We start from the raw sequence: 27,553 nt of genomic DNA, 5'->3' as shown, positions 1-27,553 counted from the left end.
TAACGATTATTGAGCCTATATGCATTAAAAATTAAATTGAAAATCTTTATAGGTGAAAAAGTCTTCGTCTCAAGAAAATTGATTTTAATTGTTTTATAAATTTGTTGAATTTCATCATCATTTGCTGTTTTGATATGTACTAGAGGAGATATTGATTCATGATAAAAACTGTATCTTTCATTGAGCTCGTTATATAAGGAATGTATTTCTTTTTCGCTCATATGAAAAATGACAAAAAAAAGTCGTTTTGTGAAAAACGATTAGATGTAATTCATTTATAATAAAAAAGAAAGAATATCTTTTCTCCAGAAAATCAGCGAACGGATCAAAATAATTTTGTAAATTTTGCAAAGAATCACATGTTTTTAACAATGATATTGATCTTAAACTAAATACAAATGAAAAATGCTTATATTCTTGATGAAACCATTTCTGAAAAGTGCACGTTTAAAAATTTAATGCCGATTACTGAGGAAAGTTTTCCTTCAGTTATTGAAGCAATAAAATTTTCATTAGAGTTTAGATTATTTGATAATGCATTTATGCTCTGTGAAGAAGCCATTTCATGCAATTTATGTCCAGAAATCATCGAATTATATGCAAAATCTTTTTTGGAAATTGGATCGCCCAAACAAGCAGCAATATTATGCAAAAATAACATTCATGTAGTTATGTCATCTCCAAATACAATCATAATTTACGCAAAATCATTAATAGAAAGTGGTGATTTAGTTACTGCTGAGGATGTTTTATACAAATTCCTATTATCATGTATTGATAATAATAACATACAATATAAGGTCGCAGCTCAATACTATTTAGGTCTTATTATGAATCGAACAAGTAGATTTTCTTCATCAAAGCCATTATTTAACGACTGTTTATTATACAATAAATATTTAGTTTCTGCAAGGAAAAATATGCTGATAGACGCTATCCCTAAAGAAACAAATGAAATTCAAATCTCCGATAACATATCCACTCTAACTTTATTAGAAAATCCGCAAATAAATCCTGATGAAATAGAATTTCCGCCAAATTTCCGTGAATCAATTCCTTATCTAATACAAAAAGGCGATTATTATTTTCATAGAAGTAATTTTACATTAGCGTGCAGAGAATATAAGAAACTATATGAGAACTATCCATATAATACTCATGGCCTTGCATTTTACTCTACAGCTCTATGGCAACTGAAAGGTATTTCAACATTAACAGAACTTTCAAGATATTTGACATCTATTGCTCCAGGATCTGCCGAAACCTGGATTGTTGTTGGAAATCTCTCATCTGCTCAGCACATGAGCGATCAAGCCGTAGAATATTTCATCAAAGCTTCAAAAATTGATCGTTCTTGTTCATATGGTCTTACTCTTGCTGGCCATGAGTATTTAAGCCTTGGTCGCGATAGTGATGCCCAAGATAAGTTTAGAGATGCTGTTTCTCGTTCTCCTTTGGAATATTCCGCATGGTATGGATTAGGAACAATTTTGTACAAAGAAAAGAAATACGCGGCTGCAAGATATTACATCAGGAAAGCTCAGACAATCAATAGAGATTCAAGTGTATTGATGTCTATCCTCGCTCAAACGGAGTTGATGTGTGGAGATTCTGATGTTGCAATTGATTTGTTCAAGAAATCAGTTGCAATGGATAAAACTAACTATGCTGCAAAATTCCAGTTAGGATGCGCATACCAAGATATTCAGAAGCTGGAAGAGGCAAAAGAAGAATTCTCACAAGTTGCTTCTTTTGCTCCTGATGAACCAATGGCTTTGTTCAAACTTGGTCAAGTTTTCATGCAACAGGAAAATTTCGATATCGCTCTTCATTACTTTGTTGAAGCTTTGATATATGGATATCCTATCAAAACAGATATATATGATGAAATAGAAAGTATTATAGATGATATTATAAAGAAATGTCTTAAATAAACCAATATATTGTTAATTATTAAAATTTCCTATTATCTTTTTTGAACACTGTATGCTAAATATTCAAATATACGTAAAAAGAATCATCGTGATTATGAAAAATCTATATAAATCTGTATGATTTCGTTTACAAATATTATAATTTAAAAAAGGATAGAAATCATATGAAACTAATGTTATATATGTATAGACATACATTCCAATAGTATTGTTACTGAAGTTAATTCAAATTCAAGTTAAGTTTAAAGAAAAAAATTAAAAAATTTTATTTCAAGTAAACAAAAATTAAAAATTAGTAAGCTCATTAATATATATGCAAGCAAATGTATAATTATTATAGTGTAGAATATAACCCGTATTATTATTTAAACGAAAATAAGAAACAAAACAAAAAAAGTCTAACACCTTAATATTTTGATCCTTCTATAAGTTTCTGGAAAGAATATGCATTCCTTTCAGCATACAAGCAAGGTCTATTAGGTGTTAGTTTAGAAGTTGTAGCAAGACGAAAAGTTGTGTCATGACTTGTTGAAGAATGATTCTGAAATTGATGTGTCTTGAGATGGTCCTGCATGTGGGCAGCACTCACAGGTCTGCCGCACTCAGGGCAATTCATAATTCTGACAAGTGTTTCACCAGGAGCATAACCAAAGAATGGTTGTTCTCCAGTCTCGTGTGGAACATTATTAATGCCAGTGATCGGATTTACTAAACGAGGAACATGGAGAGGCTCACAACTGTTCATAATAAAAAATTGACATCCCAATTGAAAAGTGACAATGAAAGCTAATCGTATAACAGGTGGTACACTTAAGTTAAGGGTTGCAAAAGCTTGTCAACCATTTTCTTTCCCTCTAAGGTCTGATATGACACCTGCAACGCTTATTTCCGATATTTTGTCTGTTTTTGATTATAAAATCGAAACAGAAGTGATTATTCGGAATGAAAATACAGGAGAGCAAATTCTAAACTTATCAGAAACAGAAAAATTAGATTTATCGTTATTAAATGGTTCATTTTTGGTTTCATTTCAAGATGCTGACCTAGGAACCCAAGCATTCTATGATTCACTCAATTCTATGGCTGATCATACAGGAAGATTTGAATTTGCTCAGCGTTTAAAGGATAAATTATCAACTTTATATGCATATCACGCAATGATCTTTAAATATCAGTTCCTTTCATTAGCATTCAACGATATCGTTAATAAAAACTCTACACCAGTCTCAGACAACTTAGATGCATGGATTTCTGAAAAATTATTTGAATCATCAATTGTTATAATGAGTATCATCAATCTTATATCAAATCATTTAGCAGATTCGTATTTCTGGACCGATGTATCCATAGATACTGGACTTCAGCCCACTTTAACTCTAGATAATCCAAAATTATCGATTATTACAACTTTAATCGCAAAACTTGTACTTTACAACGTGCCATATCAAAAGATAGCAGTTGCCATCATTGAACCTTTCAAACCATCACTTTTGGCCGAACAATTAATAATTTCATTTTTTAATGTGATTTATTCAAGATGTACCATTGAAGATGCATATATTATCCTATCAGACATATTTACAGACACTTGGATTTACGAATCTTTCAGTTCTGAGGAATCGTTTAGTAAATTCATTACAACAGACCCTTATCCAACAGCATTTCCTTTCTTATATGTCAGGAATATCATTAACGACGTAATTGCTGGAAATACAGACTTAGATGAGACAATTTCTATTATTGAACAAATTGTTGAACCAGATTTGATCCACAATGTCCAACTAACACAAGCTATCGTTGAGCCATTTATCAATTCAATTTTTAACCGAATTTTTGCAAATGAAAATATCAAAGATAAATCAACAGTTACGGACGATGCGATCATCCAGGAAGTATTAGAAATGGCCAATCCGATATTTAAGAGGTTCATTGCTCCATACCAACATGCCCATTTTGAAACTTTAGAAGTTATGCAGGAAATCTTCAGAAAAAGGAATTTCTTCCCCACAGGATTGTTCAAGATTATTTTCTCCTACCTATACAAGCAGAAAATCATCTCTTCGTCGATGATTAACGCTTGGATGAGAAATTCCGGACGAAATTCACCGGGAAAAGAATCGGCCCTTCTAGAAATCGGTACTTTCGTTCTCACTGAAATCCCTAATAGTATAAGAGGTGTAATTTTGGATCATCGTGATGAATAATTTTTAAAGTGTCACTTTTCCCGTTGAAAATTTTTTTTAAAAAATGGGAAATTGTTGTTCAAAAGGGGAAGAGATTGTTGAAGAAGAGGAAGACTCAGAAGAGAACTTCCAAGAAGTGCCAGGAATGCCAGAAGTTGGTCAGCCTCCTCCTCCAGCAGAAAATCCTGTTTCTCCGCCAAATCACGTTTCAGTTTACCATAATACGGAGAATCCTTTGGATGGAAAAGATGAATTCCAAGAAATTGAGTTATCTCCTGTTAGTGATCACCCAGATTGAAAAAAAATTGAAATTATTCAAAATAATTTTTATCGTTTCAACTGGAAAATGTTACCATCGCAATATATACAGACTAGTATTCGATATACAAATAGATTTTGACTCCAATTTTTTTTGATTTTTTTATACAAAAATTTTGTTTTAACGGCAAGAATGTTATTTTATTCAATAATTTGTCGTTTTGCATAATAAATATATGATATGTTTGTTTTATTAAATCTTAAACCAAAATTATTTTTTGATAAAAATTTTTATTCTCAAATATACCTTAGAAATACAAGGTTTAGGACTTTATGATAATGTTGTTTAAATTCAAGAGTGATTTCTGAAAAAAATTTAGATAAAAGCAAATAAAAATTAAAAAAGTATAGAATTATATACAAAATATTCTTTATAAACAAAATACTTATTGAAGCAGCCCAAATCCAAGTTCATTTTCTGTCAATACTGTAAAATTTCAAATAATTTGGTAATTTTCTTAATCAAGTTAATGAATCCATATAAAATAATGCGTTGATTAAGTATATTAACTCAAAAGCTCATTACTTAAAGAAATAATTTGAAATTTTTTTCTAAATGCAGCAAGACATTGAAGATTCGAGGAGATGCAATCTCTTCTGCATGCGCTCGATTTCCCTTGTAATACCGATTTCACCTTGAGGAGTTTTATTGTGGTTAATTTCCTTCTGTCTCTCAATTAATTCGTGATGGAGGCCGTGTATCATTACCGATAATCTTGACTGTTGTGTAATATGAAGTTTATACTGTTTCGGCTTCTTTTGATCTGGTGAATCTGGTTTTGGCTTTAATTTGTCGATTCTTTCATCAAAACTCTGTGATTGCTTTAGCTTTTCTTTAATCTGAGCTTTTAGTTCTGTAGGATTCAAGTTTTTAACTCTTGCTCTTAAACCTTTAAGTTTAAGATCTAATCTTGATTGTTCTCCTGATAATTTGGCAATATCTGCCTTTAATTCTGGTATATCAAATTGAGCTCCTGCTGATTTTGTAGGAAGTGCATTAGGATCTTCTTCTGGAATTTGAATTTCAGCCATTTGTTGTCGTAATTTCTTAATTTGAACGGCTCTATTTTTATTACCACCTTCTAAAGCTAACGCTCTTTTAGATTTAGATATTTCTACTTTTAATGAATCAATTTGCAATCTTAAGTTTCGAATTGCTTCATTTTGGGCTTGTTGTTCAGACAATGGCTTTTGTTGTTCCACTTCTGGGTCAATAGGAATGGTAGCAAGCTTCTTTTCGAGCTCATCTGCTGCTTTCTTTTGTTCTGAAACAGTTTTAGATAGTTTTAATGCGTTTTTTGATAATTCTTTGATTTTGTTTTGATGCTCTATGTCCTCATTTTCTCCTTGTTTGCTCATTTGAAGAAGTTGTTTTCGTTTTTCATCGCGAATCTTTTGAAGTTTCTGTATTTCATTACGTTTTTTATCTTCCTCTGTCATGGCAATATCTTGTTGCTGATCTTCTTCTTCAGATGAAGAATCATCAATAGCGTTGAAATTGTAAATCATAAAAAAATGATGAAAACGTTACTTAATTTATTTATATATAAAATTCTTTAAATGGAATATATCAATAATAACATCCTTAAATATTACGAAATTTACCGAGAATTGAAAACATTTGTTCTAAAGCAACATAGATTTAACTTTTTAATGCAATAACTCAAAATAATTGTGTATATAAAACAGAATTATATCTTAAAAACAAAAAGAAAAACTAAAAAAAAATAATTTAGATTTTAAACTCACATTAAAATGAATGGTGTAAGATATGTGGCTGATATCTTGAATTCATGGCGGATTTTACACGTGACTGATGTATCACAATCATCATTAAATGCAATACTTGGAATACCTTGTGAAATAAGTGTCTCTTTTACAGCTCGTGGAGCTGAGAATGTGCCACAACTGCGAAGATTGATACAACCTGAGAAAACGTCGCTGCCAAATGATACTTCAATCTTAGATGATGCAAAGAAAACAAGGCTCAAACTTCGGCAATTTTTGAAAGCTTGGTAGTTGATTCTATTAATCTTATTGCCACTGAAGAAAACACGCAAAAGACGTGGGCTGCCCATAAATGCATTACTGCCAATGACCTCGGTGTCAGCAGGAACAACAAAATTCTTTATGTCGCTGTATGGAATGAAAGCAATAAGTTGAGTCTGATTGGAGTTCATTAGAGCACCATTGTAGAACGAAAAGTTTTCTTCATATTGGGAAAGTTTGATCTCTTTAAGACGGATGCAATTTTGAAAACAACCACCTTCAATAGTTTGAAGATTGCCATTAGTTGCCATCGAGATGTCGTTAAGAGATTCACAGTCTTGGAATGCAAAACTTTTGATGAAACGAAGAGATCGAGGAATAGTGAACCCAGTCAGAGAATTGCATCCTTTAAATGCATAAATATTGATCTCGCAAACACCTTCCCTAAGTTCGAGGGTTGTCAGAGAAGAGCAATATTGGCACATAATCTGTGAAATGTTGCAGCAAATTGATAAATCAGTGATTTTGCTTGCATTGAATGCGGCTGAACCAACAGTTCTAACTGAGTCTGAAAGTCTGACTGAAGTGAGACCGCTCCACACGAATGCTGACATTCCGATACTAGTTAATGAATTAAGTGTTGCAATTCCGAGATCTTTAAGATTTGTGCATGATTGAAATGCATAATTTCCAATGCTCTCTATTGATTTCGGAAGGGTAATATATTTAAGATTGAAAGCACCTTTGAAACAAGAATCTGGAATTGATTTCAGCTGATTACCTAAGAATGTCACGTTCTCGAGATTTTGACATGCTGCAAATGCTTGCTCTTCTATTTTCTTTAAGCCAGGAGGCAATTCTATTGATTGAATGAATGAATTAGCAAATGCAGCTGATCCTATTGTCATATTATCATTATTTTCAAAGTATACAGATTTGATTTTTTTCCAAAATAATGTTTTCGCAGCTATATAATTGCATTCAGACTTAATTCTAAGAATTGAGTTTTGATTTGACCCTAGATAAATAAATAATGTTTGATTATTATCAGTGTACATGCTATAACCATCAACAAAAATTTTCGGATTCTGTGAGTCAATAACTATATTCTCTATTGAACTAAATGCGCCATCACCCAGAGAATCCAATGATTCTGGAATAGAAATATGAGTCAAACTATAACAATTTGAAAAGGCAATTTTCCCGATTTCTCGTAGTTTTGATGGCAATTCAATATTTTTGAGACTAGTACAATACATAAATGCGCCATCTTGAATTAAAGTAATGCTCGGAGTCAAGTTTACTGTTTCTAATGATGTGCACAAATAAAACATGGAATTAGCAACAAATGTAACTAAACTTGGGAAAGTAAATGAAGTTATAGGACTCGAGGCCATACTCCATTGATTGATTCTTGTTATTTTTTCATGCATTTTGATCTCAGTTAGATTTGAGCCTTTAAATGCTGATGGTGCAATTACTGTTACATATTCAGGGACTGTAAATGATCCGGTCTTTGTCGTAACAACAAAGAGTAGAGTATTATTATTAGTGCCTGAATAAATGATCTTTCCATCAGTTTTCAAAGCAGGATTTCTTTCATCTATTATAATCTCAGTTAATGGACATCCAGAAAAGCATGATCCATCAATTGAAGTGCATTTCCATGGGATAAAAAAAGATGTGAATTTACAACTAGCGAAAACATTATCACCAAGATAGGCCAACTACGTTCGAAAACATTGCCAAATTTTGTCCATCCATCAATTTTTGTCAGAGTATCTGGAAGAGTAATCTCTGTCAAACTAATAGTGTCTTGGAAGCAAGCATAACCAATTCTTTCTAAATTTGGTGGAAGAACGATGGATCTTAGCTTTTTGCACTGGTAAAATAGAGCATAGTTCAGAAATGTTAGTTCTGTGCATGAACTCATATCGACAGTTTCAAGGGCAGATGTCGCAAAAACAAGTTTAGCGGTGTCTCTCAGCTTACTGCCTGTTTCAAATGAAATGGATGTGATAGCATCCTTGCATGAAAAAAACAAGCTATTTGTAAAAACTTCTTCACCTGGTTGCTGTGGAATGGTCGTGCATAATTTTGGAAAAACATAAGCACCTTTAAGATTGGAAGGAACAAAGGTGAGAGTGCTCCAATCATCAGTAAACTTAACGCCATAATTATCTTCTTGAACACATAATAAGTAGAGAATATACAGAACTCTACTCTAAAAAAAGTAATCCGATATTTTGAGATGTTTATGATGGTTAATCGTTTTTCATTGAATTTTATATGTATTTGTTGAGATCTGGTGTTTGAAATTTGATAAATAAGATCTGATATTTTGATAAATATCAGATATTATATTGGTACTAACAATGGAAAGCGAAACAGATAAATTCTCAATGAAAAATTGATTCTTTTTCAATTAACCGGAAATGTCTTGAATTGGTATATATTTTAATCAATTTTGGTGAGTAAAGAATCATCCTAATGTAGGTATGAATAAATAAAAACTTGAAATTCAAATTCAAAAAGAAAATTTTAAAAAAAGGAAATAACTCCTAATATTATTAGTAAACAAATATCCAAAATATTTTATTATGATATTTACATCCAATAAGCGTTAAAATCATAATTAATTTTCGCAATTAACAAAAAAAAGTAATATCTAGCACTTACTCTTCACCTTTGGAGTCTGTGACTTCGGATAGTTCTAAATCTGGAAGTTCATCTTTGCCGTCAAGATTTGTATTTTGTGTGCTATATTTTGTGAGATGGCGCGTTGGATTTAATGGATTTTCTGGGAGACCTGGCTTCTGTCCTGGTTCTGGAATACCGCTAGGAATTCTAGTAACTTCAGGCTCGCCACTTTGGTCTGCTTCTTTACACATTTTTGTTCACTTTTAACGGTCGAGTTATTTTCTTGTCACTTTTAGCTGCTTGATGATGAATGATCAAACAACGCTTTGTTTTTGATTTATTGTTACATGTTCCACAAATTATTAATAAATAGAACTGAATAATTGCCAAACAAAGAATTATTGATTTGAAATCAAATATTTATTGCATATCTATCGACATCAATCCAATAATAGATTATTCATATGAATTTAGAGCGAAGAGTCTATATGTTTAAGTTAATCATCTAAAAAAATTGCAAAAGAATAGATATTACCTATGATATTGATCCGTTTTTTCAATGGTGTATCATACACATTGTTTCTTATTGAAATTGATGGAAGGCTGTTGAATGATTCCTAATTTTGAGAAATGAAATCAAAAATTTGAGTAAATTTAATTGTCAATCAAACAATTTAGTGTAAACATTGGGCTTTTTGAAATATTTCAAAATAAAAATGGCAAAAAATAAAAATAATATCATAACATTTTATAATGCGTTGGGTGTTCCAGCCATTGAACTGCGGACATTATTTACAAATACCCAGTTGATCTTAAATACCAAAGCTGGTTCTCCAAATTCAATAACAGCGTTATCTTTAAGGTAAATCGTTTCTCCTGGCAAAACATCGATTGCATCGACAATTATTGTTTCGGATCCGACATTTTCGAGGTAAAATTCGAGATCTTTCTTGAACATAATTAAAGCTCCGTAATTTCCATTCGGAGGCTTTGTAAATTCTGGTACTTCTGTTAGTAGTAAGTCTGTATCTTCTATATTTTCATCGTAAATTAAATAATGTTTTGATTTAACAATATAATCTTTTTCTAACGAAGAAATGATTCCAAAATATGGATGGCTTGATTGTGTTAAGAATTCTAATGATTTTTCAATAGTTTCGATCTTCGAATCTGGAATTAAATTTGTATTCAATTCTGCTTGTGTAGAATGTTCTTCTGGAATGTTAATAGACTGCTTCCACCAATCATAAAGCTCTTGGCTAACTCCTGCTTCTTCCAATTCTTCTTTAGTGAACTTTTCATTGATACATGAAGCTTCATCATTTGCTAGTTGATAAGCATAAGAAACAAGTAGCATGGAAAGTTTAGTAGAATCAAGGGATGATACAGACTCGTAAATCTTTTTAATTTGTTGATCAGAATGGTGAAATAGGAGATGAGATCTCAAGTTTGTTGTTAACTCCTTTAAACATGCAGATCCGTAAAATTTCTTAACTAAGTAAACATAAAATTCCTCTTCTTTTGTTGGTTGAACAGATTTAATGGTCTTTTTCTTAAAATCTGGATTTTGAATTATTTCTTTTGCAAAGTTCGGTTCATATAACAGCTTTTTGTACAATTCTTCGCATTGTTCCAAAGATACTTGAGATTTAGACTCTTTAGAAATGAAATTTTGATAAACATTTTTCAAATGATCAACTGGCATTGATGTAATTAGTTTTGAAAGCAATAGGATATACAGTTTTTTATCATCAGTAGGTGTTTCGGTCTTGGTATTGGTATTTTCGGCTTCTTCAGAACTCATTTTTGAAAAAAGTGACAAAAAGAAATGAAATCTTAGTGCTCTGTATTGCATATCTAAAAGCAGGAAACTCCTATCAACACTAGCGTATATACCTCAATCCTACTATCTATGATATAGATTTATAGAAAAAGAATCGAAATCTTCGAAATATAACTTTTATATTGGTAATCAACTGATAAATGCTGTAGGTCTTTTATCACAAAGCATGCACTTATTTGAAATTATCAGCTAATATAAATAATGCATAAAGATATACAATTTGAATATATAACTTTTCATCTTTAGAAACTGAACAATTGTATTTTGTTAAGCTTTTGCTTATTGTTTTGCAGTCAATGATACAGCATTGTTATCATGAAACAAAACAGAAAAGAAAAATTTCATTTAATTTATAGAATAACTATAAGGTTTTAAGAACATCCAACTATTGAGAAAATATTTTATTTATATTTATGAATCTAATAGTAATTACAATACGTGTTTGATTGATGACAATATCTCTGTCAATTTTATCTAGTTGAGAGTGATGATATATCCAAGGTCTTATATAATGATTAGTACTATAAATCCAAAGACAAATCTTTCAATATCTATACTAATCAAAAAAATTACATTAAAAGTAAAGTAGTATTTTATGTTATTTCAAAAACAAACAATACATTAGTTATATTTTCTATCACTAAATAGTTCAATCATAAAGTCAAAAGTGACTGGTGGTTCAAAATCTTTCTGAACTTTCTCTTTCTTTGTGAACACAACTGAATGAGAAGCATAACCGTTCTTTTCATGGTCTTCACCTGGATATATGCTTCCAATTCCCGAAACAGTGGCATCATAATCGTATTTTGATGTCAGCTTACTAACATATTCGGAAAATTCTTTTCTTGTCCACTCAAACTTGTGATCTCTGTGTCTGAATTGATATGGACGTGTGTTTCCATAAAACTCATTTATCACGGAATTATATTCGATATTTGGTGTAGTCAGGAAAACTTTTTGAGGCTGTAGTTTTCCTAAAATGCAATCCATTGCTTTATCAACCGATTCTAGTGGCAAATGCTCAATAACTTCTATCATTGTGACATAAGGGCAATTTTTGAATTTATTAACAATATCATCGGATAATTGCGTGATGTCATCTTGCTTCAAGTAAATTGGAGTTGATTGAGTTGTATCAACAGAATGCATTTGAAATCTTTGAAGTGTTTGATATCCTCTTCTAAGAATAAACTTATCTTTATCGATTCCTATCATAAATTTTACACATTGTGGGTTCCTTGATACATAAAAAAGGAAATCTGTTTCGTTACAACCTAAATCAATAATGAATTTTACGTTATCTTTAACAGCTTCTTGTAGTGCAGTGTTATAACGTTGAGAATTTAAAGGAATAAGAAATGCTTCTCCCTTCTTGTCCATTGGCAATAATAATTTTAAAAGAATAGCTCTCAATAAGTTGAATGTTAATATTTGTTAAGATCATAAATAGAGTGTAATGTGTTAAAACATTAGTTGTCATATTTAAGATAAATTTTCAAAAAATTATGTCAGTAGAATATAGTAAATATTATCGAATCGCATAAATATCGCTAAAATAAAGGATTTTCTTGATTTAAATGCAATTTATATTGTCATCTTATTAATTTGAGCAAAAATTTAGCGACGTTTTAGCCATCGATTTTGGGAAACGCTTTTAATAGTTTTGTTAAAGCATGAGATATACTTAAAATAGTATATTTTTATGGCAAAAAACGATGAACCGGTAAATCTAGTCATCAAGGTGCAACACCTTAGAAAACAAACTTATATTGTCATATTAGATAATATACTATATGTTCGCTAAATAATTTATGCTGACTTGAATGTACAAAAAAAATTGAGAGCAAAATAGAAATAATTATCTCTTTACAAACAAATGGTGATAGTAATTATGCAAGCTTTGCAACCTTTTTGGCTTTGCGCTTGTTCCTCTTCTTGATTTTCTTTAGATATTGTGGATACTCGCCATAAAGAGCCCAAAAGCGTTTGATTTGAGGTGTATCTATTTGTGATGAATTTCCATTGTTAGATACATCATTGGTGTTTTCGGTCATTAAAAATGAGCCATCGGAATCAAAAGACCCTGCCATTTCCGTAAAAGAAAATGAAGCAGAACAATACTTGATTGAATCAAATGATGAGTCTTGGTAGTTTGGAGTAAATGATTCCATATAAGCGCTAAAATGAGATGTTGGCAATTCGGAAATTGCTGTTACATCAGGGGGTTCGTAAGAACTCTGGTAAGATTCGGTTCCTTTATATATTTCGTAGTCGGTGTAAAAAGGTTGCTGTGCTTCAAACATTTTTGAATGTTCATCGTTTGGAATTGAATTAATAAAGATTTATATTTAAAAACACTAGAAATCAAATGCTGATCTAATATATCAATATTGCAAGATTGAGTATTCTTTCAATCATTTTCAATAAATTTGACATCAATAATGAGAGCCTTGAACGTGGATAAATTGTAAAGTGTTCAAAAGATTTGTCATCGAATTATTCTAATTTTTATATATACTCAGATATAAATAGATTATGATTTTTGAATTTATATTTTGAAAACACTACATAACGTAAAATATTGAATTTTTTGAATGAGTAAAATTTTTAACTTTCATTGTTTTCTAAATTTCCCTGCTATTTGTCACATAGATTAGAAATGCTCTGAAAACTCATTTGAAATGATATTTTTCATTTTGGATAAATGTTTTAAAATGAAACATTCACAAATGTTGCATATAAAAATGAAAAAATTAGCCATTATGATCGAAAATCGGTTTAATTGTTTTCAAATTTAAAATTAAAAAGGATAGATTTGTCTTAAATAATAAAGTTATTAGCTAATAATTCCAAATTTAGTTCAAAATATGTAGTTTATAATAATGGAGAAATTTTCCATGAACTAAAAATACAAATTTAAAATGAAATATAAGTGATATTTCACTTTGCATTATTTTTCTCTCACTTTGATGATTGGAGTTTAATATTTTATGCTTGAATTCAAAACTCCAAAAATTATTTCTGGATGTCGGCCAATTAATACATTTTATATCAAATTTCACTTACTATGTATTTGTGTGTGTTCATATAACTACAATCATTCATTTCTGTTAAGGCTTCATAACTTCTCTATTTATGGGATAGTTTAAGTGCTAATATGTCGTCATCTCAAAAGATGCAAAGGAGATTTCGGATAGCATAATGTATACATATGGACTTATGTATATAATTAGTGTATTTACTTAGAATGAAAACAAATGTATCTCCGTCAAAAAGGCAAATTTAGAGACCACGAATTTAATGAATGTGGATCCTCAAAATGATTGAAAAATGAATTCTTTGAAGCGTTTCATTTGAGAAAATGTGCATTTATTGTTTAAAAAAGCAATGAACAATAGAGAACGAAATTGAATTTAATTTTTCTAATACTTTCAATAAGAAATACAAATTCTTTTGGGCAATCATCAGTTAAAATATGAATCAAATTGTTAGAAAATATAGACCTGAAATTAGTCGGTGTTGCATCATTATTAAATGTTTTTGTAATAGAATTATCGATGTAGCAATTATTGACTATTAATTGCCCATTACCTGTGTTAAAGATCAAATATGATCTTTCAGGAGAAAAGTTGTTAATAAAAGAGCAATTTTCTATAGTTAGAAGATTAGTATAATGATGAATAATTCCAATACTTGATTGGGTATTTTTATTATTTATTAGATTGCAGAAATTAATTGAGGCATTATAATGAATATCTATGATTGCACTTGAATAACCTGTTGCCAAATTATTAGCAAATGTTGTGAAATTAATTTTTATTATGTGTTTGCATGACCTACATTCATAATATCCCGCAGGTTCTTCATAAGCTGTTAAACCCGAGAAATTTGATAAAGTCACTGCAATCTTCCCTTCATCTAAGTGAACTACTTCGTTTTCAGTATCTTTATTTCCGGCATTAAATAGAGAACTTTCGATTAAAAAGTTTAAGCCATCATCTCCAGTAAATGTTTGTGAGAAATGTCCATAAAAAGGGCCTTGACATTTCGTACAGCAGAATTTTCTTTGAACAATCGAATGATTAAATCCTCTGAAATAAATGCAGCTTCCTCCAAATGTAGAACAATTTCGGAAGCTGCATCTATTATGTAATAATAGTAATGTGAGCAAAGTTTCGAAATAAATAACACCATTGTTAATGTCATTAAAGATGCATTCATCTAAGTAATATTGTTCTTCCCCTGCTTGGATACTACAGTTCTGACATTTCTTCCTGCTGTAACTATGAAATTGATTATTGAAATATTGATTCCAAAGTCTATCAACATTTAGAACAAATTTCCTCTCAAATGTGTTCGGATGTCAAAAAAGATAACCTTAAATTATTTATTCCAAAAACTTTTTAATAAGGGATCTGCTTCTCAACTTGGGGGACGTAAGCTCTTTTTAATAATAAACAACATCCTTATTAATAGGAAACATTATTACTAATTCTGTAAGCTCTTTTTAAATTCTGTTATGGTGCATGCGCAAATTGTTTTCGCGTGAATAAAGTCTTTTTTTTCCTCTAATATTTTCCTGAAATTTTTGCATCTGAGTGCCTACCAAGGGAATTGAAAATAATACAATATTAATTCAATCTAACCATTTTTTGGCCAGTTATTGATTATTGGCACCTCATGCTTTTATGAAATAGTACCATAAACAAATAACAAAGAAATATAAATTAATTGGGAAAAATTAACTATTCCATGTTGATATTCCATTTTTAATTCGCCTTTATCTATCCTTTATCAAATTTGTATATTAATTCTTCTTAAATTTGATTGATTTTGTCATTTTATTATCAATTTTGAGAAGGAGCTGATTCCGATCACTTATTTTCTGATAATTATTTTTATGCCTAAATTGATTTCTATAATTAGATCTCCTGGATGGCCATTTTTCGATTTCTTTCATTTGACATCAACTTTTCATGCATTGAAAATTGAAATGATTTTTTGAAAAACCTCCTTGCACAAAAAAGAGTTATCACATCTAATGAATATATGAAACTTTAAATCAAATGTCAGAAATTTTCAAATTTGATTGCAGATGCCTTTTTTGCCCAGCTGGACAAGCATCAATGATGAATGTTATTTAAAGAAAAAGGTTCATCCATGGCTATCAAAGTCCTATCTTTTATTAAACATCCTTGCATTCTCGTGTGGCTTTTGCATTTATTTTTCAATGTATGCATACAGGAAAGGATTTTCGGCTGGAATATATAACACGAAGTATGGAAAGTTAGGTTTTAAAGTTATATTAGTCTTATTACAATTATTCGGATATATTTTGTCAAAGTTTATGGGAATTGTTGTTATTTCAAATTTGGACAAAGCAAAACGAGCATTTATGATCTTATCATTGATAGCGGTATCAGAAATTGCACTCTTCTTATTCTACATAACACCAGATCCATATAGCGCTATTTGGATGTTTTTCAATGGCTTACCATTAGGTTTAATTTGGGGCTTAGTGTTTTCATACCTTGAAGGACGTAGAACATCAGAAGTTTTGGGTATTGGTATGTGCATTTCTTTTATTTTCTCTTCATCTGTTATTAAAACAATTGGAAAAACATTGGTTAACAAAGGACTCAATGAGAAGTTAATGCCTGTTGTTGTTGGAGCGATCTTTTATCCAATTATTTGTTTGTTTACATTTTGCATTGAATTAATTCCTCCTCCGAATGAAGAAGACATTAGAAACAGAACAGAAAGAGTTCAAATGAATCATTCTGATCGTATTAAGTTCTTTTGCATGTTTTGGCCTGGTATTATGCTAATGATTTGTTACTATATGCTTGTTTGTGGATACAGAGATTTCAGAGATAATTTTATGATTGAATTATTTGAAGAAATGGGAGAGAAGAAGCCAGAATATCTGACATATACAGATCTAATTGTAACATGTGTTATCGTTCTTATTGTAGGATTGATGATGTTAATTAAGAATCATTTGATCGGATTCTATATCTATCACATCGTTATTATTGCGGGAAATGTTGTTAACTTACTTGGAACAATCCTTTATAAGAGAGCAAAGATAAATGGAATTGTCTTTCAAGTTATTGTTGGTGTTGCGATTTATATTGCATACGTTCCTTATTCTTCAATTCTTTTCGATAGAATGATTGCTTCTTTTAAAGTTAAAGCAAATTCAGGATTCTTGATTTATATTGCAGATTCATGTGGTTATGTCACTGCAATTGTATTTATGTTTGTCAAAGAAATGGGAAGTCATAAGAAATGGCTTCCATTCTTCATTCAAGCATCATTTGTGATGTCAGTCGCCGGAATCACTCTTCAAAGTCTTTCTCTGGTTTATTATTTCCTTAGGGCTAAAACATTCCCTGGCATTAAAGAAGGAGTACCTGATAAAGTCGAAAGTATCTTCACCGATGGAGATCTTGCACAACCTGAATTATAATTAAAAAATGCAATTTAATAACTAACTGTTTTTGCTTGAAAAGCACTAAAATTTTTTTATCAAAGAATTCATCATGGCATCTCCAGATTATAATGAGATCATTATCTTTACAACAAATATTGATACTGATATCAAAATGACAGCATTGTTGCATGATCCTGGAATGAGAGCATCAATGACATTGAATGGAAATAAACAAAATCATATGTCATTGGAATATAGAAGACATCTCAAAGAATATCATAAACTAAGAGCTGAAAAGACTCCTTCGCCGAAAAGAGTCAAATAGTCCATCATCATCAACAATCTCAGGAAATATAACTCAGGTTCCATCTGAAAAGATTGATTCCAATCAAATGATTCTAAATATACTCTTGATGATACCTTTAAAATGATTAAGTTATGAATATATTTTGCTTCTTTATTGTCTCAAAAAAGAATTTCCAAAGGTCATGCAATATTGAGTGGAAAATTTTCACATTTAGTTTCCTTAATAGTTCCAAAAGAAATGAGATATATCTAGCAACTTCAAGTTTGCAAAAAGATTATTCGAAGATGACCAGAGTATTAATATATTACACCTTATCTCTATATCACAGCAGTATTTAATGAGATAAGGATACTGTGTATTTCATTAATTTGATTGAGAAAAAGAAAATGTTAAAATTGTATTTTTTTATTTTACTAACAAAACAATAATATAACGAAAAGTATAATTTTCTCATATTCCTGAAGATATTCTCATCAAAACAAGCTTCTGGAAGAAAAGTCTGTCGCTTTCTTTCGCTCTTTCTTTTAATGTCTCTCTTCTGAAGAATTCTATAATTGCCTTGCTATCAAGTCCCAAATTCTTCGACGTTTCTTCAAGAATGTCTGAGAATTCTTGGCATCTCGTCGTCAATTTGTTAATTAAAGCTCTAAGAACTTTGAAAGTAGATGTTAATTGCGGTGAAAGGCTATCCCATTGTATCGCAAAGCACAAATTCTGCGGGGCAGGCGAAACAACGTCGACCACGGATTTTATATCGAAAGTTGCGAACTCAAAAAGAAGAGCCATAGAACATTCGTACGCGCAAATGGAATCTAATGTCCTTCTGAATTGTTGCTGGGCAAAATCAAAGATATTTCCTTTGATTTCGTTATCAATTAAATTAAAATGCTCTTTTATGAGGATTGTAGTGTTCCTAAGGCATTCGTCTACATAGTCATTTTGAATATTAAGGCCTTGGCAGATGTAAACCAATGAAACTGTTTGATTAAAAACATGATTTATTAAATTATTGAACCATTCAACGTTTTCGTCACTAATCTTCGTACTCTTCTTAATGTGGTTCCTAATTACCCTCGTAAAACAGGATAAACTGTAAGGATAAATAACATTATCGATAATAGTTGTCAAATACATCGGAGCTTCATCTCCGTACGCGGAATCAACTGCCAAACAGAATAAACCAAGAGATTCACTATTATCTGTCACTTTTTCATAGACCATGTTGAAATAATTTTGTAAATTTGTTTTATTTTGGATTGTACTCGTATTTGAGAGGAACGCGAGTAAGCAATTGATTGTATTCTTGTCATCGTTGAGGTTGGATTCCAAAACTTTCAACATCGGAGCGATCGAATTATTGAAATATTCTGAATTACAAGAAGCAAGGGCCGCACCTGCACGAACGTAGTGGAAGTCACCAGCAGATATCAATGTGTTGACAATGGAGTCATCTACTGGCATTTTTCCGCATTGACTTTGCGAAAATTTTTCAAAAATGTCCAAAAACTTAATTTTTGACTTTTCGTCTGTGGAATCATCGAATATGATCGCAAGTAAATCATTCAATTCATGTGGCAAGTAAATATCTGGGAAGCAAGTGACATGATAATTTTTATCGAAGCAAAGTCTGCTGAAAGCATCGAAAGCAACGAGTATCTGTTGTGTAAATGGCTGAGTAACGTAAGAAAAGATGTTAATTATTGAATCCATCACTGTATCTTTCATAAATTTTTGGGCATTACTCGAATTCTCTTCCATGATGCATCTCATGATATGGCATTGTGCAGCTATCTTTGATAAGTCATTGGGAGCTTCAGTCATCAGGTCTTCGAGCACTTTTGACGTTGAATCTGAATTCCAAACCCAACATGAGACAATTATTCGAGCAAAAGCGGATGGCTGTTGGTCCAACTCGTAGTATAAGCTTAATGTAAGGTCTGAGTCCGAGAAAAATGAAACAATTCTGTTATATGCTGCTTCAATAATTTCTTGAATGGTAAAACAAGATTCTTGTTCGCTTATATATGTACAAATAAATGGAACAACGGCTAAAATGGCTGGAATCGATGATTCTAGCAATTGTACTGAACATTGGAAAATTAATGGATCATTTGTCAAAACTCCAACGGTATAGAACATTCTGCCTACAGCACCATGAAGATCTATAGCTGAAGGATTGGCTGAAACTATATTTAGTAGTTTTCCTGAGTCGCAAATCATTTGAATTAAATCTGATCGAGCTTCGCCTTCTTGCAAACGCTGGATGACAACTCCGAAGACATCAAGTGCTGTTGGAGCTGTTTCAAGCTGTATAAGAGCTGATTGTAGTAAATTCATCGCAGTTTCGTCAGAAATGTAATTTATATCGCACCAATAGCTGAATTTATGAAGTATCTGTAATCCTGATGGAGCATCACGTTGCAATAAGTCGAATGCGTATGTTAAAATTGTATTTGCTGTTCCATCGTTCAGCATTGTATTTTTAATGTTAGAAAATGGCTCTAATCTGTTAATTGAAAGGATAGACGTCTCATTTGTAAAGCTAGTTAAAAAGTGTTTGATGATTTCTTCTTCAAATTCGAATAAATTTGTCCAAAAGTTAGGAATATTTGTGGGGTAGTTATATATGATGAACATAGCTTGAGCTTTTGATATAGCAACTTTGATAACTTCTGAATTTGCTGAATAATTTGAAATTAACTTTTCGAATAAGAAGTTTTGTACTAAATCATTGACTTCTATACTAATGGAATCTGATTTGTCTTCATACCAATATGAAATATTAGATAAAACAAATACTTTTGAGTTTTCAATTTGAAGATTTTCGTAATTTTGAACTTCCCATTGAATAAGCTCTGGATTAATGAAGAAATCAGATAATGTACCTATCATTTCTTGATTCAATCCATTTGTTATTTGTTCTTCTTTTGGATCATTTTCCGACATAACAAAAGTGAAATGAAAATCTACCTCATTTAAGGCCATAGTTTGCTTTGTTCTAAGATGTTAATTCTATTTGCATTTAAAAAATGCTGAAATTAAGTTTGGATTCCTAAATATTAGTTTCCTTTATAAAATATGAACAAATAGAGAACATGACTTATTGAATTAGATCTTTCTCATATATATGACTTTTTAAATTCTTAATAAGATACGATAAATTAAACCTCATCTTGTAATTGCAAATATGTTTAATTATTTAATATAAAAATATGGCTTATCTACTTGTAACCTTTATGTATTTACACTGTTCAACGGTAATGTAGGTATTCAAAGATAACATATAAAAAAATCTTTTAATTTATAAAAACAAATAGAATAGATCATACATTAATAACTCAGAATGCAAGTCCTAATGTCATTTAAGAATAAGAACCATTTGTGTGCACCTCATTTTGTGGAATATTGCAACATTAAGTGGAGTTTTAATAAATCTAAATTGAGAAATTCTAAAATTATCAAATCTTACAGCCTTATGAAGAAGAAATTCACTTTCTTCATTGGCATTAACACCTTTTATAATAGAAAGTTCTTCAATCTGTTATAATTAGCTGCAGAAAGAAGAAATGATTTAAAATTGATGCGACTAAACGTAGTTTATGTGTGAATATGATTTGGCGAAGTTAATGAGATTTGGATTTAGAGTATCAGTAAAAGAATCACTATCATTGAATATTTCTGTTTCGTTCTGTCTTCTCCTGTCATAAATATCTCTTGTTGGAGTTTTTATTCCTCTAAAACTATTCAAACTTTTTGCATGATTGATTTTTAGTTTGTTTTCTCTGTCATCGCTGCTTTCATCATATTCATCTGTCATAGATATTCTTGTTTTACGTCGTGGTGATGTTGGAGACGGAAGAGGTGAAGATAATGAATCAAAACTAGTCAAAAGTTCATCAATCCAATCAGATGTCAAATCCATCATTGATTTAAACTCTATTTCATTATCATGAGATGTTGATTGTAGAATACTGCAAACTTTGGATGAATCGTGTTGTATTTCATCATTTAACTCTTTCAGAAGACTAAATGCAGTGTTGTAATCAGACTTTTCTTCATCTTCGTATAAATTATTTGAAAAAGAATTTTGGTTTCTTAATTTTTGCAATTTTTCTGTGCAATCTTTAGCATGGGCAATTTCCAAATCAATAAATGCTAGCTGTGCTTCTAAATCCATCCTTTTAGATTTCAATTTCTCTAAATTTGCTTGTTTTGGTTTATTATATTTTTCATATTTCATTGATTTTTTGATTGTTGAGATTAGATCATTCTTCATTTGATTAAAATCATCCAATATTGGTTGAGAGCCTTTAATTAAACTATGAGAATGTATAATTGACTGTGTATCATAATTATATAACTTAGAATTAATTGAATTCTTAATTAATGGTTGATATTGCAGTAAGTCATCTTCAATAGAGATACCATGGTCTGTTTTAATAGAAAATGATATATTTTCTTTGATATCGTCTTTTAAATGAAGGAGAAAATCATTTGTAATGAGAGATATATCGTTACTCCTGTCAAGTAAATCGTTTACAGCATTTAGAAAATCTATTTTAAATGAAAATAATTTGGATTTTAAATAATCTTCGATATGTTGATTTACTTGTAAAAGAGTGTTCGGAATTGTTATAACTTGAGGTGATGGTGGATTTTCTTGTGTATTTGTTTGAATCGGTGCAATTTGTAATTCAGGTTTTTCGATATTAGTCGGAATATTGTTCAATATTTCATCGATATCAATTTTTCTACTTATAAATGGTTTTCTTCGTTTCGTATTTGTATTAGATATCTTTGGTGACGATTTTTGTTTTGGAATATTGGAAATTAAAATAGATTCTGGAGGAGAGTTTGTCTTTTGATCACTAGTGAAGCTATTTTCTGCGAGTATTTCATCTAATTCATCACTATTTATGCTCTCCTCCTGTTGATTTTCGTTCATCAAATTTCAATAAATTATTTGATAAAATTTTCTTTCAAAATTATTTATCAACTGAAAAGTAATTTTATCTCCAATGATTTACAACTGTTTCAATATCTTTTTTTTTTTGAAAGACAATATGAAGTTTTTGGTGGAAACAAACGTATTTTATATTGTAATGCAAGAACGATAAATGCAATATATGCTAATTTATATACATGGCTCTAAAAATTAAACTCTTGAATCATCATACGAGCTCTATTTTTCTCAATTTGAAATGGAAGCTTCCAATAAGCAATCTATCTCCTTTCTTTGTTTTATTATATGGTATTTCGAAGTTATGGATTATAATATTTGAGATATTATATCAAAATCTTCCAAATTTGAGTTGATTCAAAGTAATTATACCCAATATTTATATAAATGAAGCAAAGTAAGCTCAATGTAAGATTGCCAAATAAATCCTATTTGTAAAGATAATGAAACTGATCTAGAACAGTTTAACTATTCACGCCTGTAAAAATAAGTATAGGAAATTTTTTGACTTTTTTTTGTTTTTTGACTCATAATAATTTTCGACAATGAAAGCTATCCATTTCTCACCTACTAAAGTGTTTAATTGCGGGTCTTTAGTCAAAGATAGCCAAGAAGAGTTTGAAATTATCTACAATCAAACAAAAACATTGAAGATGAAGAAATTTGAAGCAATTTTGCTTTCAAATTTAATCTATAGCATAATTTCAACAGATAACTCTTGTTCTTCATATCAATTACAATGCCATCTTGATGATGAAATAATCACAAGTTTCTTTGCTCAAATTTCATCAACAAATTTCGATATATCCTTAGACAAAGCCGACCGATACCTTATTATTGCTAAAGAATTAGACATGCCAGAAGTCATTGAAGCAATTAATTTCAACGCTGCCATGATTTCGATTCAAGAACTTGATTTACCACTTGTTTTCTATGATTATAAGAGTCTCTTACAATCTCTTGCCAAAAATATCAACCTTGTTCCATTAAAATGGCTTAATTCCATTGCAACTCATTTCTTAGTTGATATTTACGAACAATACCCACAATTTGAGAACTGGAACACCTATACAAACACCATAATAAAGCACCATCTTCCTGTCTACTACCTCAATGATTTACCAATCCAACAGTTAGATATTCCAACTATTGAAAACCTCCTTAACTACTTGATTGAGAACAATACGCAAGAATGGATAACCATGATTTCTATGGAACTTGCTAGAATGGCCCAAGATCTCAAAGGCGAAATTGCAAAATTGTCAGATATCATTAAAAACGGTGTTACTTTTGATAAAGAAATTGATTGCATGTTCATCAAGTCAGGACGTGATAGTATTTGCGGTGAATTCTGGAAATGCCTTCAATGTTGCCAAGGAGACAGAGTTATTTGCACTGCTTGTAAAAACAGGTGCCATGCCGGCCATCCTGTTGTTCGTTGCTCGATTGATAGAGGATATTGCGATTGCGGTGCTGGAAAACTTGATTGCAAGTGTCAATGCATGGGAAGGACGAATTTAATCAAGAGTAGTAGTATGATAGGACGGGTTTAGTGACTTTTTTTGTTACATCTATATATAGACGATGCATTAAAATATATTTATTTATAAATCATTTAAAAAATTAACATTAATTTTAAAATAATTTATTTTTTTATCTTTTATAAAAGAAGCTATATATAGATGATGTCAGATATTCCGCGATTAATTAAACATCATTTAAATCCTGAATGGGTTAAACTTCAATTTAAAAATGAAGATTGTGAATTATTAAATGAATATGAAAGCCAAAATAAGCTAATGAGGTATAAATATAATGATAAAGAATATTTAATTTCATGGAATCAATGGAGTCATAATCAAAGACCTCATAAACGAGAAGAAGAAATTGAAAATAATGAAATGGAAATCATTGATGACATTAAAGAGGATGGAATTCCTAAATTTTGTAGAAAAACCTTTAGAACTAAGTTAGGAGCATATAAATGTAGAGTATTAAATCCTGAATATCTTAAACATCAATTTAAAAAGGAAGACTGTGAATTATTAAACGTTAATGAATATGAAAATGCTAAATCAAAACTGAGATATAAATATATTGGAAGTGATGAAAGGTGTAAAGATAAAGATAAAGTTTATTCAGTTTCATATAATAACTGGCACACGTTAGGGATAAGAAAACATTTAGGAGATTATGGGAAATGTTCTGAATTCTTTAAATCTAGTATATACGAGAGAGTAAAAGAAATTAGAAATAATGATTTTCATGAATAAAAAATAAACTTTAAAAATTCACGTCTTACATTTTTGAATAATTTATTTTTTTAATTCGTAAGAAATGAGTGAATCAAAATTCGTGACTGTGAATCAATTAATGGATAAACTTTCACCAATTCTCACCCAGGTTAAACAAGTAGACGTTTATTTTGATGATTGCGTACAAAGTTTATTTTATAAAGGTAAGTTTAATATTAAACCTATTGCTTTTGCATTTGATGGTAAATTAATCGAAAATTCAAAAATTTGGGAATTAATTCCGGATATTGAATTTATAACAAATATTAAGGATAAATGGTTTAAACAACAAAACCACCTCACTAAAGTTCTTTGTAGATTAATGATTAAAACTGAGGAAAAAGAATTTAACGGGTTTAAATATCATCCGTGTAAAATTTTAGAACTTGGTAACGAAAAACTTCAGAAAAAATTAAACGCAAGACTATCAAAAGATAAAGTTGAAAGAGTAAATAAACTCGCTAAAGGTAATGGTAATGATGAAGATGAATTTGATGAGTTCAACATTGAACTTTAAGAAACTAATGATTATTTGAATTTATGATATCAATTATCTGGTTTATTCTTTCTTCAATCTCTTCTATTCTTTTTGTTAAATCATCAATTTTCATTAATGAGGTGATTCTTGATTGAGGAATAGATTTCAAACTAACCACTCCTTTTATTTTTGAAATTTTGAATCCATCAACTTTAAACATTTTATTCAATTTACATGTTGTCAATTCTTCAAATAATTTTTTATTATTAGCATAATAGTCATTAAATTCTTCAACAGATGAAAAAATTTTTATTTCAGTAATTGGTTTAACAACGTTTATTTTTTGTTGAACATTTTCACTTTCATTTATTTCTTCCTCCTCTGTTTCATTTATTTTTAAAAATCGGTTTCATTTATCATTAAATAAAAATTAGAATATAAGTGATGAAATATATTTTAATTAATATTAAATCAGAAATGGCGGCAGGATTCTTTAAAAAATTATGGGATGGAATTAAGAAAGCTGCGGTTGGGTTTATAAAAAGATTATTAAACCCGTTGCAAACTTTTTGGCACCAGTAGCGAAAACGGCAGGAACTATCATAGGTGGAGTATTAGGTACTAAAGCAAGTAATCCGGCGATGGGAGCACAAGCAGGTAACGCAGTTGGTGGAATTGCTGAAGGAATACTTAATAAAATAGGAGGTAGATAGTGGAAAAATAAATATGAGATCCTATGGATCATCTCGCCGCTTAGCGGCTTAAAATTATTTTTATCTTAGTATCGGTTGTAGTCTTTGATAAACTTTTCTCCTTTATTTAAAACTTCTCTTATTGGGGCAGCTTTTGGTGTTATTGATTCAGCAACGTCACTAATTGCTTCTTTATTCTTAAATATCCAATTTGCCCCCTTCTTCAATGTTTCCCAAACTTTACTCGCTCCTCTTTTACTTTATTCCCCAAGTTTCTTAAATATACCTGCAGCCATAGTTGATTATTTCATTAAAATTAAAAATTCATTTTCATCTTTTAATTTTGATTTTTTATTTATTAATAAATGACGACTAACTATTTGGTGCCAAACACTAAACCGATTAATGGAAATGTGTTTCATTCATTCGAAAAGATAAATGAAATATTCGCAAAGAATGACGGTAGAAGATATTATAGAGAACTTGAAAGTTCATGCAATGACTCTGATGCTCCATATTTTGATGATAAACAAACTCGTTTAAGAATTACAAATCCGGCTCATGATGTGAACCAATTAGGTGACACATATATTAGTTAGTATACAAGTCTTGGGTATGGTGGCACTGCGTTCCACCTTACCCAATACTTGTGAATTTGACACTTTACAAAACCGTTAACGTATATTTTACAACATGAACGCAAAAACTAACTTAACCTTAAATATTTACAAAGCCGCCAACAATTTCACCTCACTATCGTTCTCACTAACAACTTCACTAATGTTCTCATAAATTTTCCTCAATATCTTCATCATCAGTGTTAACCCTATTGTAGTCATACTTGAAGCCATAAACTTTCTCTAACTTCTTAACGTACAATTTACATAACTTACCTTCGTCATCGTATGGTTTAATGATATAACTATTTCTATCTTTATAAACAGTCAATGAAAAGTCAACTGGTCTCGGATGTATTTGAAAGAACATGTTATGCTCAGGAAGGAAGAATAAATGTTTAAATGTATGTTTGTTATATGTTTTGATTTGTATGAGTTGCTTTTGTTCTGTCATTACATCCAAATAAAATAAAAATAATTTTAAAAAATAAAATAAAAAATAAATGATCTCACCACCCTCACACGTATGAAAACATAGCACAAAAATAAATTTAGGTGAAGTGGTGAGATCTAACCCGATTTCTAACCTCATTTCTACCCTGTTGAATTCATTGCTTTATTCCTCACTGTCGTCTGCTTTCTCCAACTCTTCTAACTTCTTCTTAAGTTCAGCAATGTTGTCCTCATGAAGTTTAATCTTTCTCAAAATTCCTTCTTTATCTAATGGTTGCTTTATCTTTCTAAACTGAACTCTACCATCCTTCATAGTATGAATGTAAAAACCTTCTGGAATAATTCCTGATTTAATGTATTCTACCAAAAACTTTTGTTTCATTGCTTCAGTGACTTTAGTCGTCATTTC

General features: G+C 30.4%; 15 protein-coding genes across 15 annotated transcripts, besides 2 other annotated features; 5 read left to right on the top strand and 10 right to left on the bottom strand.

Moving 5' to 3' along the window:
* Positions 1-458: 458 nt before the first annotated feature.
* Positions 459-2,071, top strand: TVAGG3_0181980 (metaphase/anaphase transition of mitotic cell cycle; the record flags this gene model as incomplete). The annotated part of the gene is made up of 1 exon (XM_001316455.1): positions 459-1,934. One exon carries the CDS (start codon positions 459-461, stop codon positions 1,932-1,934), a length of 1,476 nt encoding a protein of 491 aa, XP_001316490.1.
* A 269-nt stretch (positions 2,072-2,340) lies between these two features.
* TVAGG3_0181970 (uncharacterized protein) lies at positions 2,341-2,679 on the bottom strand (the record flags this gene model as incomplete). The annotated part of the gene is made up of 1 exon (XM_001316454.1): positions 2,341-2,679. The coding sequence occupies one exon, from the start codon at positions 2,677-2,679 to the stop codon at positions 2,341-2,343; it is 339 nt and encodes a 112-aa protein (XP_001316489.1).
* A 34-nt stretch (positions 2,680-2,713) lies between these two features.
* TVAGG3_0181960 (uncharacterized protein) lies at positions 2,714-4,138 on the top strand (the record flags this gene model as incomplete). Its single annotated transcript, XM_001316453.1, has 1 exon — positions 2,714-4,138. The coding sequence occupies one exon, from the start codon at positions 2,714-2,716 to the stop codon at positions 4,136-4,138; it is 1,425 nt and encodes a 474-aa protein (XP_001316488.1).
* Positions 4,139-4,181: 43 nt separating this feature from the next.
* Positions 4,182-4,415, top strand: TVAGG3_0181950 (uncharacterized protein; the record flags this gene model as incomplete). Its single annotated transcript, XM_001316452.1, has 1 exon — positions 4,182-4,415. The coding sequence occupies one exon, from the start codon at positions 4,182-4,184 to the stop codon at positions 4,413-4,415; it is 234 nt and encodes a 77-aa protein (XP_001316487.1).
* Positions 4,416-4,796: 381 nt separating this feature from the next.
* On the bottom strand, positions 4,797-5,944 carry TVAGG3_0181940 (uncharacterized protein; the record flags this gene model as incomplete). The annotated part of the gene is made up of 1 exon (XM_001316451.1): positions 4,988-5,944. One exon carries the CDS (start codon positions 5,942-5,944, stop codon positions 4,988-4,990), a length of 957 nt encoding a protein of 318 aa, XP_001316486.1.
* Positions 5,945-6,179: 235 nt separating this feature from the next.
* Positions 6,180-8,637, bottom strand: TVAGG3_0181930 (ribonuclease inhibitor domain-containing protein; the record flags this gene model as incomplete). Its single annotated transcript, XM_001316450.1, has 1 exon — positions 6,181-7,857. The coding sequence occupies one exon, from the start codon at positions 7,855-7,857 to the stop codon at positions 6,181-6,183; it is 1,677 nt and encodes a 558-aa protein (XP_001316485.1).
* Positions 8,638-8,997: 360 nt separating this feature from the next.
* Positions 8,998-9,321, bottom strand: TVAGG3_0181920 (uncharacterized protein; the record flags this gene model as incomplete). Its single annotated transcript, XM_001316449.1, has 1 exon — positions 9,100-9,315. The coding sequence occupies one exon, from the start codon at positions 9,313-9,315 to the stop codon at positions 9,100-9,102; it is 216 nt and encodes a 71-aa protein (XP_001316484.1).
* Positions 9,322-9,791: 470 nt separating this feature from the next.
* Positions 9,792-10,868, bottom strand: TVAGG3_0181910 (microspherule protein 1 family; the record flags this gene model as incomplete). The annotated part of the gene is made up of 1 exon (XM_001316448.1): positions 9,813-10,868. One exon carries the CDS (start codon positions 10,866-10,868, stop codon positions 9,813-9,815), a length of 1,056 nt encoding a protein of 351 aa, XP_001316483.1.
* A 645-nt stretch (positions 10,869-11,513) lies between these two features.
* On the bottom strand, positions 11,514-12,394 carry TVAGG3_0181900 (O-methyltransferase protein; the record flags this gene model as incomplete). The annotated part of the gene is made up of 1 exon (XM_001316447.1): positions 11,529-12,287. One exon carries the CDS (start codon positions 12,285-12,287, stop codon positions 11,529-11,531), a length of 759 nt encoding a protein of 252 aa, XP_001316482.1.
* An 85-nt stretch (positions 12,395-12,479) lies between these two features.
* TVAGG3_0181890 (uncharacterized protein) lies at positions 12,480-13,210 on the bottom strand (the record flags this gene model as incomplete). Its single annotated transcript, XM_001316446.1, has 1 exon — positions 12,797-13,210. The coding sequence occupies one exon, from the start codon at positions 13,208-13,210 to the stop codon at positions 12,797-12,799; it is 414 nt and encodes a 137-aa protein (XP_001316481.1).
* Positions 13,211-16,137: 2,927 nt separating this feature from the next.
* TVAGG3_0181880 (Family of unknown function (DUF5690) family) lies at positions 16,138-17,379 on the top strand (the record flags this gene model as incomplete). Its single annotated transcript, XM_001316445.1, has 1 exon — positions 16,138-17,379. One exon carries the CDS (start codon positions 16,138-16,140, stop codon positions 17,377-17,379), a length of 1,242 nt encoding a protein of 413 aa, XP_001316480.1.
* Positions 17,380-18,050: 671 nt separating this feature from the next.
* On the bottom strand, positions 18,051-20,596 carry TVAGG3_0181870 (uncharacterized protein; the record flags this gene model as incomplete). The annotated part of the gene is made up of 1 exon (XM_001316444.1): positions 18,101-20,596. The coding sequence occupies one exon, from the start codon at positions 20,594-20,596 to the stop codon at positions 18,101-18,103; it is 2,496 nt and encodes an 831-aa protein (XP_001316479.1).
* Positions 20,597-21,236: 640 nt separating this feature from the next.
* TVAGG3_0181860 (uncharacterized protein) lies at positions 21,237-22,595 on the bottom strand (the record flags this gene model as incomplete). Its single annotated transcript, XM_001316443.1, has 1 exon — positions 21,237-22,595. One exon carries the CDS (start codon positions 22,593-22,595, stop codon positions 21,237-21,239), a length of 1,359 nt encoding a protein of 452 aa, XP_001316478.1.
* Positions 22,596-23,147: 552 nt separating this feature from the next.
* TVAGG3_0181850 (perineurial glial growth protein family) lies at positions 23,148-24,221 on the top strand (the record flags this gene model as incomplete). Its single annotated transcript, XM_001316442.1, has 1 exon — positions 23,156-24,163. One exon carries the CDS (start codon positions 23,156-23,158, stop codon positions 24,161-24,163), a length of 1,008 nt encoding a protein of 335 aa, XP_001316477.1.
* A 2,446-nt stretch (positions 24,222-26,667) lies between these two features.
* Positions 26,668-27,307: a terminal%2Cinverted (terminal inverted repeat of Maverick-1C transposon ID:TVAGG3_0181690).
* Positions 26,668-27,553: part of a mobile genetic element that runs on past the window's edge.
* On the bottom strand, positions 27,308-27,550 carry TVAGG3_0181840 (uncharacterized protein; the record flags this gene model as incomplete). The annotated part of the gene is made up of 1 exon (XM_051225655.1): positions 27,308-27,550. One exon carries the CDS (start codon positions 27,548-27,550, stop codon positions 27,308-27,310), a length of 243 nt encoding a protein of 80 aa, XP_051110641.1.

This window comes from Trichomonas vaginalis, chromosome IV (genome assembly GCF_026262505.1).
Source record: "Trichomonas vaginalis G3 chromosome IV, whole genome shotgun sequence".
NCBI lineage: Eukaryota > Parabasalia > Trichomonadida > Trichomonadidae > Trichomonas > Trichomonas vaginalis.
This window is presented reverse-complemented; position numbering and strand designations above follow the sequence as displayed.